Source organism: Pezoporus flaviventris, unplaced genomic scaffold (genome assembly GCF_033815535.1).
Source record: "Pezoporus flaviventris isolate CSIRO_AGI_PZ_B2104156 unplaced genomic scaffold, CSIRO_AGI_Pfla_v1 ptg000002l, whole genome shotgun sequence".
In the NCBI taxonomy this organism is placed as follows: domain Eukaryota; kingdom Metazoa; phylum Chordata; class Aves; order Psittaciformes; family Psittacidae; genus Pezoporus; species Pezoporus flaviventris.
The window spans coordinates 88,651,145-88,666,363 of NW_026892550.1; the positions used below are offsets into that span (position 1 = coordinate 88,651,145).

At 37.3% G+C, this 15,219-nt stretch overlaps 1 protein-coding gene across 2 annotated transcripts; it reads right to left on the reverse strand.

The window, feature by feature from the left end:
* Positions 1-310: 310 nt before the first annotated feature.
* WASHC3 (WASH complex subunit 3) lies at positions 311-15,212 on the reverse strand. Of its 2 annotated transcripts, XM_061444986.1 has the most exons (7): positions 15,071-15,212; positions 13,416-13,514; positions 11,048-11,113; positions 9,384-9,512; positions 8,994-9,104; positions 4,967-5,031; positions 311-1,659 (listed from the first exon to the last, which is right to left on the reverse strand). In XM_061444986.1, exons 1-7 carry the CDS (start codon positions 15,119-15,121, stop codon positions 1,575-1,577), a joined length of 606 nt encoding a protein of 201 aa, XP_061300970.1. In that variant the 5' UTR covers positions 15,122-15,212; the 3' UTR covers positions 311-1,574. The 2 variants fall into 2 exon arrangements, with proteins under 2 accessions (XP_061300970.1, XP_061300971.1); XM_061444987.1 differs by lacking the exon at positions 4,967-5,031.
* Between the last annotated feature and the right edge of the window lie 7 nt (positions 15,213-15,219).

The window sequence follows — 15,219 nt, forward strand, 5'->3', positions numbered from 1 at the left end:
TTCTGAAATAACATTATAACACTTACTTTTGAAATACTTATTGCTAATGTTAGTATTTGTTGAGTTTTACCAAGCGTCAACTATTGAATATTTTTGTTTAATAACTAATTCATCATTAATATGCCATCTCTGGATGTTCTTTAGTGCATATACACTTTCAAAATGATGCAGGTATTACTCTGATTTACAGGTTAGGAAGACCTTAAGTATGTTTGCCAAACTCTAATGGGAGCCATGCTTAAATTACAGAAAGAAAAAGCAGCTAATCTACTGAAGTGGCATAAATAATTAGAAGATAATGACTCAGTCATGAAAGCTAACAAGTTTACATACTTTGAGCTTCAGTTTTAGTCTTGGTCTTGTAAAGAATGTGAAATACCAGAAAGCAAACAATTGCCTGGCCCACAGCATTCTGGTATAATCACAGTAATCTGGGGAATTCAAATATATCGTGAAGAATTTCATATGGAACAAATTCTGTTAAAGAAGATTCTTTAATGAAATTACATTTTTGACTCATGGAGTAGATGAAGTAATTTGGATGGAAGTCTTCAGGGCCAGTCAGGCGCCAAGTGGTTTTCTTCATATTGCTTCCCAATGCATACCTTAAGGAGTACCAAGGTAGTTTTATTGTCATACAAACTGAATTTTGGCTTTTTGCATGAATTATCAGCAAAGGCACCAACTTGGAGGTAATTTCTTACCATATGAAAACTGCTCAGTCATATAGCTGCTTTTGAGTAAGCCCATCAGCAGTCAGAAAGTGGCTTCCACTGACCCACATGACAGTGAACAAGTAGCAAGAATCTGGCATTCCATTAATAACTTCCCAGGCACTTGCTTTGTTAAGGGTCCTTTTCAAACCAGTCTTGCAATGTTTGTAGCTTTCTATACCACTGAAACCTGAGTTAGATACTCTTCTAGAGAGCAGGAATTTCTTTAGCAACTTTGTACAGACTCTAACGTGACTTCTAACGGCAGTATACACTTTGAAAATAGATTCAAATTGGTTTTCAATATATTTTTCACTTGGATTTTAGGTTTTCAGAATACGGAGTATCACTGATTTGCCATCACTATGAGATAGTTGACTTCTATGTAATTCTTGATGTGTCACTTAGCATATAGTATATTAGAAAAAAAATATGATTCATGAATGAAACAATTTCATTTTGAAAAGTTACTTTATGTGTAACTCATGGCACAGAAAGAAGGCAATTTAAATATGTCACAAAGAAAATCCAATAATGATGAGAATGCAGTCTTAGAGACCTGAAGGTTTAGAGGCATGGACTTTTTATTTACAAAGTGGTATCAGAAGAATTAGAAAGGCATCCGAAATGATGCAGCATAAAAGATGCAAGGATCTCACAATTAACTTTCATGGTGGAAAGGTCCAGGTTGAAACGCGCTGCTTGTTCAAACTTTTTGGGAGAGAACATGAAGGATCTTAGTTCTTAAAAATGCTTTCTGATAAATCATGTTTCCCATGTGACTCACCAAAACCATTGTCTGCTAAAGTTCCAAACATATCAGCATTTAACAGAGGTTTCCAAAGGCCAAAATGAGTCTCTTCAGTCACTAAATGAAGATTCGCTATCAGAACTCTCTTCTGCTTTCCCATCATCTCCCCAGGCAGGCACGGGGGCATCTGGGGTCCTGCAGGCAACAAAAATGTTCTGTGTTGTAAATCTTAGAAGAAGGCTGAGAACACATGCAACTTACCATGCAGTGCTAATGTCCTTCCATCACAACTGCACAGGCTAATAAACATTTAGCACATTAACTGTCTACAGTTTACAAACTCACACCATACTGATTCACTTACAACTTAAACAAGGAACCATAAATCACTGGACAACAAAACTCTGTAAACATCAGTTTGAATGCACACCTTTGAAGTTATCAGAAAGAATGACAGATCACTAAGAAGTGGCAAACACGAGTAGAAAGAGCAGAAAGCAGGCAACAGTGATTAATTCTTTTTCTTTTTTTTTTCTGCCTTCAGAGATTCTAGGGCTGAAGGGAACATGCTGTACACCATTAAGCAGTGTAAATAGTACATGAAAAAAAAAGACAGGAAATGAACAATACTGTATCCAACTAAAACTGCAGGGATAATTTAGAGAAGAAAAAAAGAATTACTCAGAGTGGAATTTGGCTAGAACATTGGGTTAAATTTGACATGCAAGAGCAGCCATGGGATTTTTATTGACTATAAATGATCAGACCTCTTGTATTTACTTTTTAAGAGACTATTTAAGATAGATCTAACAACATGTCAAAACATCAGCTCAGTGAATCTACTGGGAAAGGAGGGGAGAGAAGTAAACCATCTAAAGACTAACTAACACTACTGATTGAAGATGCTAGCTCTCCCCAGAGTCTCCCTCCTAACTATATAACGAGTTTGACAATAGAAGCAAGACTGAGCCTGGTAAATTCTGAAACCAGGGTAGAAAACAAAACCACAATTATACTTGGGGAAGGGGAAGAATGATCTTCACAGAAACTAGCTTCCAGGATGACAATTAACTACTCTCTTTTTGATAAAATACTACATTCTAAACTAAGCTGACAATTGCTTATTTGTCCTATTGTTATTTATCTAGGGTCTACCCCTGTGTGTCATGCCATAGAATTCATTTTCCAGCTTTAGTTATGTTTATTATAATTTCTCTGTTGGATATCCCTCAGGTACCTCTGAAGTACTTCTAAACATTTTGGGTGCAAAATAAGAAGTTGAAAGTGTATTAAAGAACTTTAAGAGAGCCTTCTCCCTCATCCCAGCACACCTCTAAAAAAAATTAAGAAAGCATTTGCTTTCTCATGCAAATACCACTTCACAATATTATTCCTTGTTGCCGCAGTAATGACAAAACAGAGGAGCTGTGCGAAGACATGTGATCTGGAGAGACCAGTGCAAAAACCCTCCTCTTGAAGAAGAGGAAGATAGCAATGAATTCCTTTAGTTTGTGAGAGCAGGACAAACTCTCCTGGAACTGTAGACAGGCAAGAGAGGAAGGATAGAAACATAAGTTAAAAATAGGTAAATTGGGAGCTTGATAAAATAAGCAGCTATAAAACTCTAAAATGTTGAGAAAGGAGTGATAACACAAGTAGAACAGCCAAAGGAAGAGAGTATAAATGACTCCATGTTATTAGAATTAGCACCTCTGCAGTCACAAAAAATCCACACTCAGTCACTGGCAAGTAGCTGGGAGAGTCTGCAGAAAGCAACTGAGCATACAGCAATAGGTACATTTTCCTAATTTTCCGTGGGACTCAGTAAGCAGAATTAAGGAATTCAAAGACTCCAAAAATGTGGAGTGAATTGCCAATATAAAGAAGAGTCTGATATTGAGACAAGAAAGCAAGAAAATTAGAAGAATGGTCACCCACTTCTGACTCCTTAAAATAGTATGCATTATGCAACTTCCCAAATAATTAACTTTCTTTAACCAGGCTGACTTCCTACGCAGTTTTTAAACCAGTAACATTTTATAGAAAATCTGCCTAAGCATTACTGTTGCACAGAATCTTTGAAGATGGACTTTGAGACCAAATACCAAACATATTCCATGAGCCCCAACCCACAGGAATAACGTTTCTATCCTAACCCAAAATGGACAATCCAAAAGTAGGTTCTTTTTTTGAAGAAGCTTCTGAATTTTTAACTTATTTTTATCTATTATAAAAATCCATCCCATTATGAAGAAGTATCAGTGGCTACAGAAAGGTATGGACAAGAAATGCACAGTAGAAATTACAGCACATTTAACACACACATAGTAAAACTGTGTTGGACAATCCTGATTCTTATTTGTGTTCTCTTTCTTTTTTCACATCTGATTAGTTAAAATATCAAATGAAGAATAACTACTTTAGGCTTACTTAGACACAAGGAAGTAGCCTGGAGTTTAAGTGACTCGACATATGATGATACTTCAGTTTCCCTACATATTTATTTATTTTATGAAACAAGTTGCTGGTTTCAGAATAAGCCTTTCCAAAATGTAAAAAAATGTCACTAGGAACGAGAAGTGGACTTTCTAATACACTGATGATTCCTGAAGAGGATGCAGAAGTGTTCCAAACAGTTTAGTGGCTATTAATGTAATAATGAAAGTTAGTATTTTCACAGTTTAACAAACTGTGAAACAGTACAGTAAAACTAAATTATATGTCAAATGTAAAATAAGCCTAAAATTCATGCTCATGACCAGATAAGTAACTTTGAAAATGAGTATCTACTCTTAATAGTTTTCACATCAGATTAACTCAATCAGCAGTCACAGTTTCGAACTGCTGACTTCAATTTACATTGTCAATGATCAAGTCAAGTTGTACACTCCATCTGCTGAGGGATTCAGGAAACAACTGTGCTGTCCCTTATGCATCCAGCAATATAAAAGAGAGTTTGTTCTTCTTACTCTACAATGATAACATTTTCTTACTGAAGTGTTCAAAGTATCTGGGAGAAAACCTCATACTCAGCACAGTGAAAATGCTACTGATGTATTATTTGGTTCCTCATCACTAACTGCACATTGTTAAATGTTACCTTGCCACTGCCATATCCTTTTCTTGAACCTCTGTCTTGGAAAAAGTTCTATCATATCCTCGAAGTCTGAATGGTAAAGTTCTGCAACTTTCTGTTTGTGAGGGTGCAGTAGTCACCCATTTATATTCCAGTCTTTGTATTTCCTGGGCCTTGCCTCAGACGAGACAACACTGAAAAGACAGCTCATACTTGAGGTTGCATCTCTCTTCCTTTGGTACTGATGGTCCTCTTCAGACCTATAAATTGCTAAAAATGCCTTTCACAGAAGAATTAGAAACCTGTTTTAATGCTGATAATTTATATTCACAATAGTATAAACAAGCTTTTCTAAGCAGACTTTTTCCCAAGCTTTTCAAGCACATGGTTGCATTCCAGCCCTACTGGAAGTTATAAATTACTTACTCTAGAAGATCTGGATTTAGGCCTTCAGAAATCATTTTGTTTCGTATTGCCATTACAGGAACACCCTGTATAGGGAGGAGGAGTAATGATATGAAATTACTGGACACAACAGGTAAACTAAATTCCAAAGGTTCTTCCAGACTACACATTCATACAAATTTATGGATGTCACTTGCTGAAAAAAAGCGTGGAATGATAATCTCAGTTGCCATCAGTATGAGCCTAGAAGCAAGAAATGACCAAGATCAGAAGCTCTTTTAATCCATCTTATATTTATGTCAGAATATCTAGAGGAAGTTGCAGGGACATTATCAGGAATGGACAGATATATTTGCAATTCATGCAGACAAAACTGAAGGTATGTGTATGGATGAGAATGTGAGGAAAGCATAAAGTAGCACTGAGATAGCAGAGAACAATTGTGCTAGAAAGACAAAGAAGACTTGGACACGCTGAATGTAAGCCAAAAAGGGAGGGAAACCAGGACAGTGGTTACTGCTCTGGACAAGTATCTTAAGACATTGCTAAAAACTGGAGAAGTCTTTAAAAAGCATGTGGAAAAAGGCAAACAGTACACAAGAACAGAAGCATAATTTAAAAGTGATTCCTCTGAATACAACTGCTTGTACAGTCAGGCTTGAATCTTCTATGACTTGTGGACAGATTTAAGCCAACTATGTACGTGTTAAAAAAATTTCATCCTTTCATTGCAAGTCCTTCCACAGCTTCTGCACTTTATTTTATTCAGCAACACCTAAAAATCCCCTCCTCTTGGACCGCAGATGCAAGAACACTTTGACCCACGTCATCTTGCGAGATACATTCCAACAAACTGCTCCTATGTTTCCACTGCAGTTGCTCAAGGACAGCTTGTTGCTTTGCCATATCCCTGTTGCAAACCATCAGAAATACTACCTGGATAACTACATGCCAAGACAGGACGAAAGGAAAAATAACATAGGGGATACAATTTCTGATTTCAGGGGACAAAGCTACTGGTGGTCTAGGAAAGTCACAAGAGGCCTCACAGTCTAAAAGAAAAGGAGTGCAAGATTCTTTTGGCACAAGACAAATATCTTATGTCCAAAGTAAGTAAAACAGTGATAAAATAAAGGGCAGCCACAACTAATGATCCAGAGAAGCATGTGGTACTAGCGACAGCTGCAGTAGCTAACCTGGCAAAGTGAGAGTAAGCTAGCTGTCTTACTGTGCTTTTCTCATGCAGTTTCACAGTAAGAACCACAGTCAAGACTTGTGCATGAAGATTCTGGAATAGCACACAGGTACATGGTTTTAGTAATTTATAGGCATATCATCAAAAATGTGACTCAAACAGTTGCAAGGTATTAGACTGTAATAAAGAATTTCTCAGTAATTCACAACTAATTTACATTACAAAGGGGAACGCACTGCAGTATTTCATGGCAGTTTAAAATTATTCACTTATTTTAGTATAGATTTGGACACCAGAGATTGCATGTATAAACAACATCTTCTACTACCTAATGGTTTTCCCCTTACTTGACTGCTCTTAGGGGTCCTTTCCACAGCTCAGAAGTCACTGATGAAGTATTTATGCATCAATTCAAACCAAGTGAAAACAAGATTGAGTCAAATCAGGCAAAGCAGAATTGGTATTCACTTTCAATGAAAGGGAGCTTGGTATATGAACTTGTAAAAATGGACTGGAAACTGTTATATTTTCACAAATTATACCTGGGGAAGTGTTTTATTCCAAAACTGTGTGCACCAATATATGTAAAAAAGAAACCCATCTTGGTACTCTCATATAGTCACAGATTCACTAAACATATCTAGAGTTTAATCAGAATGTCCTTTAACAGTGCACTTTTTTTTCCTGAATGAAAACAAATAAGATTGTACCTGAATTTGTTTATAATACAATTAGGAGATTATAATTACTTTATCTTTCATACTTTCAGAAGTTTAAATCCAGAAAATCACAGCCTAATACTGCTGTGACCCTAAATCTTACTAAAATAAAACAGACAACTATTTTAAACCTAAACCACAACCACCCTGAGCATACAGGCCCACTGAAATGGCACAGGTGTACTTTTCTAACATAGAAGCCAGTGCTGAATTTCCATCGCATTTGTCTCTGCCCAGATAAGATCTGAAATAATCCAAATCACTACACATTCAACACAATGTATCCCAGCCCTACTCTCAACCTGGTCCTGCAGCTTAGGAGATGCAGAAGCCACAGTGCAAGCAGCAATCTTGTGGCAAAATAGGTTTTGGTTCTCCATAGTGCAGAAGGAGGTCACATATCATCACTGCAGGCAATTCCTGGCAATCATGCACTCTCCATGTTTGTTTTTTATTTCAGTCCTTTAACGAAAGGATCAATCTATATCAGGCCAGTCTTGGAATCTGTGCAGTCATGTTTGATGTTTGGAATCAAGTAAAAGTATTTGTACTCCAAACATAAGTTCATCTGAAATCGCAGATTGCTCCTATCACACTCCCAGTAGAAGTGTTCTGAACATTTGTTGTAGCAAATCTGATACTGTTTTTGTAAGGTTTGCTTGAATATTATTGTTGTGTATTTAAAAAAAATACATGAATTAAATATGCTCATCTGTACTCCATCAAAATGTGTATGTTATTATTTCACAGACAAGCTATATTTAATGTAAAAGAACTATCTCTCCATGGTGCTAATTCTTAAATACTATAAATACTGTAAGAAATAAATAAATGATCAGTTTAAACAAAGCTTCAGCTAGTAACTTAATTTGGGCAAATAAATGAATTGAAATACTTGACTGGACAAAAAGACCAATTTGGCAAATACAAAAGCCCACGTTAGTTTGTAGTATGTTAGTTTGACTTTCCTACCACACTGTTTACAACTGGCAGAGGAGTCACAAGGAACTGCCAGTACAAAGGATAAATTGGGAAGGTGAGATCTGACTCCTCTAGCAGTCACCAATAAAGAAAAGTCAGAGTAATTAGACCATCAAGCATTTTCATATCCACTTTGAAGTCTGGCATTAAATCAATATACTAACATAGTATCTACTCTCTGCTACTACCCCACTGGTAGGTTTTCCAAATGTTTTGTAATAAGCTACCCACAAAGTGCCAATTTGTGATTCAAATGAAGAATAAGGTCTGGAACATCAGCCAAAGTATCAAACACACCAATTGTAATAATTACTCTGAAGAGGGAGTGCAACTGTGAAGTTAGTTTTAACACAAGCAACATCTTACAATGAAGCAGTCATATTGTCTAGAATCTCTATATATATTTTAGAGGAAATATATATTATTTTAGAGCAAATTTTCCATTGACAGCTTGAAAATACAGATTATTTTGTTTCCAAACAAATTTTTAATTTTATGAATGTGAAAAAAAAATCACCAAGAGTCTCCCATTCACTTTTTCTCACCTTTGCTAGTTTTCACGCATGTAAATATTGGGATTAAACACATTTATTTCCTATTTACCTATAGAATAGCTCACAGATAAAGAGACAAACAAAACTTGCATCATGAATAACAGGAAAGTGAAGTGGAATGAAGTAGTGAAGCAATTCTTTTCTCTATTTTGAACCCTACAGAAATATCAAATATTTCTGCTCTGGACTATACTAGCAAACCTGCATTTTGCACCCTACAGCAAAACCAAACTGTAATCATGTCTGTGTATAGGGAATGACACTAATTCTGCCAGAATAACTACACTTTCAGTGGCAACTCCTGTGACTCCAGCTAATATCATTCTGCATTTACACATATTCACACTGTTGACAATTACACTGGCAGAATTCTGTAGAAATATCTTGCGTGAAGCTGGCTGATGGAATGTATCATATCAACTCACTTATTAAAGAAGATGTGCTAGAAATATTGTGATGTCATCATAGCTTAAAGATTACTGTTGCAATATATTTACAGACATTTCCAGACATTTAATGTTTACTTACAGCTGTATATAAAATATACTCCACCTAAAAATAATGGGAGTACTCAAAGAATGATAAAAGAACTGACTTACCACTTGTACCATTTTAAGATATCTGGCGTATCTTGGATCCTTGGCCACAGTTCTGACATTTTCTGTTACTGCCTCCATTTTCTGTAACCTTTCTTCATGTATATTGTTCTGCTGTACGTAAAAAAGATAACACCTTAATATAGTTAGGTATGCAGACCTGAAGCATGCAGAGATCTCAATCCATGAAATTTGTAATTTAAGGATAAACTGTAACGCTTCTTCATCAAGACTATTCTCATCTACAGTCATTAGTGAAAAACATAGTTCTAGATCTTTACAGCTGACTGATCTCTTCCAATAGACCTGTTTTTTCCACCTATTTCAAATGACACTAGAAACTTGACACAGGGAGGTATATTCCTTCAGTGTTAGTTATGATTTATTACTTACTCCAGATTGAGGTGATACATCTGTCTGTTGATCTGTAGTAGCTTGTGCCACAGGACCATTTGTAACACTGTTCATATTTGCATTGGACACTTCAAATTTCACATCTTCTAGGCCAGGAATAGAGGACAACTGAATGTACAAAACATCATCAAGTAAGCAATAGCATATTGTAAGTCTACATGTACAATAAAATCTGCAGTATGCTGCTGATTACATATTCCCCAGGTAGGTTTCACATTAGTAAAAAGGTAACTTTTTATCACTGGTTTTGGTATTCTAACTGGCAAAAAACAACAAAAAAAAAGATTTTTCTATTCAGGTGGCTTCTACAACAAAAAAAACCCAGAAGATGCCATTGGAGCTCTCACTGCTAACACAGAGATGCAGTGCAGGAAAGGCTTCAACCTCTTCCCAGTATTTTGCTCCTCCACTTACCAACCACACCAGAGCTGTGCCATCTTTTCTGCTACTTCATCTACAGTGAAAGACATCATGACAAGAACAGCTCTATTACTTAACAGATCGGTCACTGGTTACAGATTTTGCAATTTTCTACATCTTTCACTCTCTTTTAAGGAATCACTGAGAGTGGATATTAAATATGCCACATATCTATTTGAAGGAACTTCTAATTAGTATGATTATGAAGAATTCTGCTATAATTATTAATAGTGATAATTCCTAAATACTCTGAAATAAACTAGTTAGTAAGCACTGTTTGTACTATTACAGTATTTCATTCACAAAGATCTTAACGAATGGTTTCAAGTTGTCCTACCCCTGCTCCCAGAACAGCCAACCAAAACAAACAAATTGAAAGAAAGACTGGTTAAAACTTTACGAGGGGTGTTCTTTTTTAATCTTTCTTTTTTTCTTGTAGCAAATTAAATGACAATATATGACTACAGATTATATCCTTTTCTCATTTTAGCTAAAGAAGATGCATCAGGCATATTTGTGCTAGCTTGGATCCAATTCAGGTCACATTTCAGTATCAAAATGTTTACAAGGCGTCTCCGTAGTAACTTATACCAGCTGAAATCCTTAGAGTCCAGTAACACTTACAAAGATACTTTAGTTTTGCAAAGGGGGCAAAAATTTCTTATTAGAGTTTGCATGGCAAATGCTATTTCATAATGCAACCCTGCCACATGTTCAATATTTTAATATCAAGAAACTTCTCTCCATTTTAAGACCAAGCACTGCAATAAAATCAAGATAACTAAGCTGCTGCATAGTTCAGCTGCCCTTTCAAGATCGAAGATCTCTTTTCCTGTTCGTTATGTTCATTATACTCATATATTCATATGTACATTATTGAAAACATTTCCACTATGTGCTGCTGGTTCCTTTCTTCCGTATCAACTACATGCCTTGGGTGACATGGTTTAGCATGAGGCGTCCCTGCCCATGGCAGGGGGGCTGGAACTAGATGATCTTCAGGTCTTTCCAACCCTAACTATTCTATGATTCTATATTCGAATGTAACACAATGTAAGCAGCAAGGCACGCAAAGAGAGAGTTTGCTATGTGAGCATTTCATATTAGCACCTTCAAATCAGTATGAAAACTTATTTGCTCAATTCAGACTATGAAAAGGAAGCTAGTTCATGTAGTCTAGGAGGCTGTCACTGTTAGGAAACAAAGTCTGTGTACATACAAACCTTAGCATCCAAAATATTGAGTGTTGTTTCAATTTGTTGGATACGGAGGGAGAGTGCTGACAATTTCTAGAACAGAAAAGAAATAGTACGTGAAAGACTCCCTTAGGCACTTGTACCTATAAACCAGTTCACCTAAATAAAATCACTTGAGTCTCCCACCTGCTGAAGGCAGAGTAGAATGTAAATGAAATAACGTTACGAAATGAGTGCAGCAATGACATCCCTTTTTAGTACAGTAGCTACAGTGATTCAAATTTTAAATTATTTTACTAGGCAGTTAGTTTTGCCAGATAATGACCGACAGATATGAAGACAGACGATGTACAAAAGAAAGCCAAAGTAAATAGGGTATTACTTTGGGCAACTGGAGAATAAAAGTAGACTCTTGCAGTTACCGAAACTGCTTTCTTCCAAGCTTTTTCCAAATGTGGAAGATGAAAAGATATGAAGTGTGTGTACATTACTGAGCAAATGCAAAATAGAAACATCTGATAAAGAATACAGCAGGTGATTCAAAGTCCTATACAGTCAAAACACACAGTGAACCAGTACTAACCAGAAGCTTTATATGCTCCAGGTGCACCTCAGTCAGATTTTGACTTCTTTTTTTTTTCTTTTTTTTATAAATACAACCTAGGTTTCTCTGAACTATTCTGTAAGAACTGTCACTCTTTTAACTAATCACTACCATACTCCAACAGACCTGTCCAAGTGAAGCTGGCTAGCGTGCTGGCTGGCAGATATATACCACTCTGACAGCTTTCTGGCAAGTTGGCAAGACTCTGCCTGGCTCTGAAGCAGAACTTTAACACCCTAAGAAAATGGCAGTTTCTGCCAACATGCTAGAAAAAGTAAAAAGAGACTGACAGGAGTTAGTCTTTTTGGATAGCACACTGACTTGTTTACAGATGGTTCTTTGTTCGTGAGAGGAGTTAGTTCCTGTTGAAAAGAACTATGTGCTCTACATGTAGCTGGGGAAAGGGGAGGAAAGATGTACAAAAGACAGTTATATAACTTTACAGGTCAGTTTGACTAGACAAGAGCCAAGAAATTTAGAGTTAAGGATGGTGTCAGCCCTAATTTTGAATTTCTTGGCTTCTGTTGATTTACACTGGGCCCTTTCACATTGAAAACACTCCTGTACTCCATAATAAAATACATTCATAGAAATACATTCATAAAAACTCATACAAAAAAAAATTTCAAGAAGTTTATAAAGCAACTAACTCTTTAGTTTTCTTGGGTAAGTACATATTTAGGTTAATTAATAACCATTCTATTAAGCAGACTTCACAGCGTCTCTGTGTGCTCAAGATGGCTTTAAATACACATGTTCTGATTTCCACAGTGCCTATGTAAGAGGTAATATTCAGATCAAGTGATGACTGAGTTTTGGACAACTGACAACAGCATCATCAGGCAGTCACACTGCCCCACGTATCAAGTTAAAATAAGTTTAAGAATTTAGAAATTACTCTTGTTCCTCTGAAGCTCCATATTTTGATGTGGTAGCAAAATTTCATACTTGTCATCACGGGTCTGGCTCTAAACCTCACTAACAAATAAGAGAAATTCTCAGATTACAGGGTTTAGTCCAATTGCATTTGACAGCTGCCCCAGCCCTGCTGGCTAGGCTGTATAGCAGTCTTTGTGGAATAAAGTAGTGAACAGTTACAAAATAACCACTAGTGATAAAAAAGTTAAGCTTAAAGCCACATTAGAACACACCCTTCCTACAAGGGAGGAATCACTTTTGTCCCCTTCAGTGGACAATTCCAGTCCTGTCAGTCTGCTGTATTTCTATTGACTCTAAAATCACCAAAACCCCTTATTAACACTAAGTATCTTTGGTTTTCTTTTTTACAAGATACTAAAATTAAGTGCTTCATGTTCCGTATGAATCGTTTGCCAAAATTTTTTTTTCTTTTTTTTTTTTACAGTCAGAGCTTAGTGTGTCACCTTTTAAAATTAAAGGTGGTAAAATCTGAAAGTGAGTTTTGATGCAATACCCAAGGACTCAGATGAGAGGGATACTGACTGTCAAAATGGATTCAGCACCATGGGAAGATGGCAACCTTCTTCCGAAACAAGATGATATCCACAGATGGAGCTGCTTCAGAACAAATTCCAGGTATCAAAAAGTTCAAAGACCATGCCAAACATAAAAGTCTAAGGAAACAACAGGATTAAGTGTGGTAGAATCAGCAGCTAATGTGGATATCTTGGGGAAAAAAAAATCTTACTTGAGAGAAACCTTGAACAGAAAGCAGACTACATTTTTTTGATTTAAGCTACCAGTATTTCTGCATCAAAAATATTTTTTATTTTTCATTGTATAAAGTGACAGCTGGGAAAATGATAAACATACCTCTTCACAAACAGTAGAAAAGCGGTTGAGAAACTGCACTGTGTGAACCACAAACTGGTTTAGAAATGCTACAGTTCTTTTCTGCTGAATAGCAGGAACCTGCATTAAATAACAAGAAAATTATATCACACACAGACGTCAGTTCTCACATATGGATTCAAAGATCTGTTAAAAATGCACTTTTTAAAAGAAATTATGCTAGAAACCTGCCTCATGTACTTCTCATGAATGATATATAAAAACAATTTTTTAGTATCTGTACGTATACATGCATACAAATGTTATAAGGGCTGTCTCATTTAAGAAAATAATTTTAAATGGAATTGTGAACATTGCTGAAAATCAGTGTTAAAACTTAAAAAAACAAAGAGGAAATCAGAATCTTTCCTTCTAAAGCTTCAAAAGGAAGAGCAAACTTGGTCATCCATACAAATACTCAACAAAGGTGGTTACACCACCACCATAATCAAAAATAAAGAGTACTGAAATTGCCATCTGTCTCTAGTGACTCCCCATACTTTTTCTTATTTACAATCCCAGACCATCCTAAAATTACACTTTATTGTCACTCCTCCAAGTCAGACCAGATGCAGATGTATTTTCAGACTAAAAGATAGAATGTTATGTCGGAAAGAAAAAAAAAGAAAAAAGTCTGGTGCTCATAGTGTAACAGATAGCTTTTTCATTTAAACCTTTATACAAAACTGTAATCAGGAACATTCACACAAATGTTTATATATAATGTTATAGTGCCTCAGGGTTAATTACCTTGGATGACTGTTTAAGTCTTAAACTTTACACAGGAAATTACCCTATGGAATCATAGTTGGTTAAAGTGAAGGACTTAGAAAGAAAAATGATTTTCATCCAAGTTGCAGCTGCACTGAACAAGTCTGTGAATAGAGCAACTTTCTGGTCTTCACCTCTTCTTTAGTCTGCCATTTACCATGGGAGACATTCACTACACTTTGATAGTCTTAAGATATCCTGACCTTTTGTGAGCCTTTTGTCGCTGCTATCTCAAGTTTTCAGTCTGTACACCTGCATGGTCGGGTCTGCTAAAGTTTACTTCTGTAGTTCCAAACCTGTCAAGCAGTGCTTGCAAACTTATGACATTTATGAGACAGCACAAAGATGTAAGGATCACTGTTCTATCTTTATGTTCTGTACTTAAGAAACAAATGGTTTTACATCATTAAAGGACACGAATAGGTAGCTTTGCGCCTATTTGCCTCAAAAGAATGTGGCTCACAGTTCTGAGACTGAACAGCTTTGCCTTTGCATGCATGGCTATCGCAAACCAGCAGCAAAACGCCTTTGGAAACCATTAATACCGCGTTCCTGGGGAGACCGCTTAAACCAAGACCCCGCTGCGAGAGCTGTGCCCCTGGTGCAGTGGCAGCAGCGGGGCTGCACGGCGGGGCAGCCCCAGCACACCGTCTAAAGCAGCCCTCATTGCCCGTAACCGCTGAGCGCCCCGGCTGCCCCAGGGTGCCTGGGAGGTCTTCAAGGCCGCGGCCGGGCCGGGCCGGGCCGGGCCAGGCAGCGGAGGCCGGGGAAAGCAGACGAGGCTCGCCCAGCACCAGGGCCAGCGCAGCCGCCGCCAGGGCAGGAAGCAGGACAGCTCCGGACCCCCGGGCGACCGCAGCCCGTACCTTGGTAAGGTCAATGCCGGAGCCCACAATGGGCAGCCCGTCCTCGTCCATCCCCGCGGCCCCGCACTCGCCGACCGCCTCCCGCCGCACCCCGGAACTCCCTAGCGCTCCCAACGCGACCTCTTGAGCTTGGCCCGGAAACAAAAACT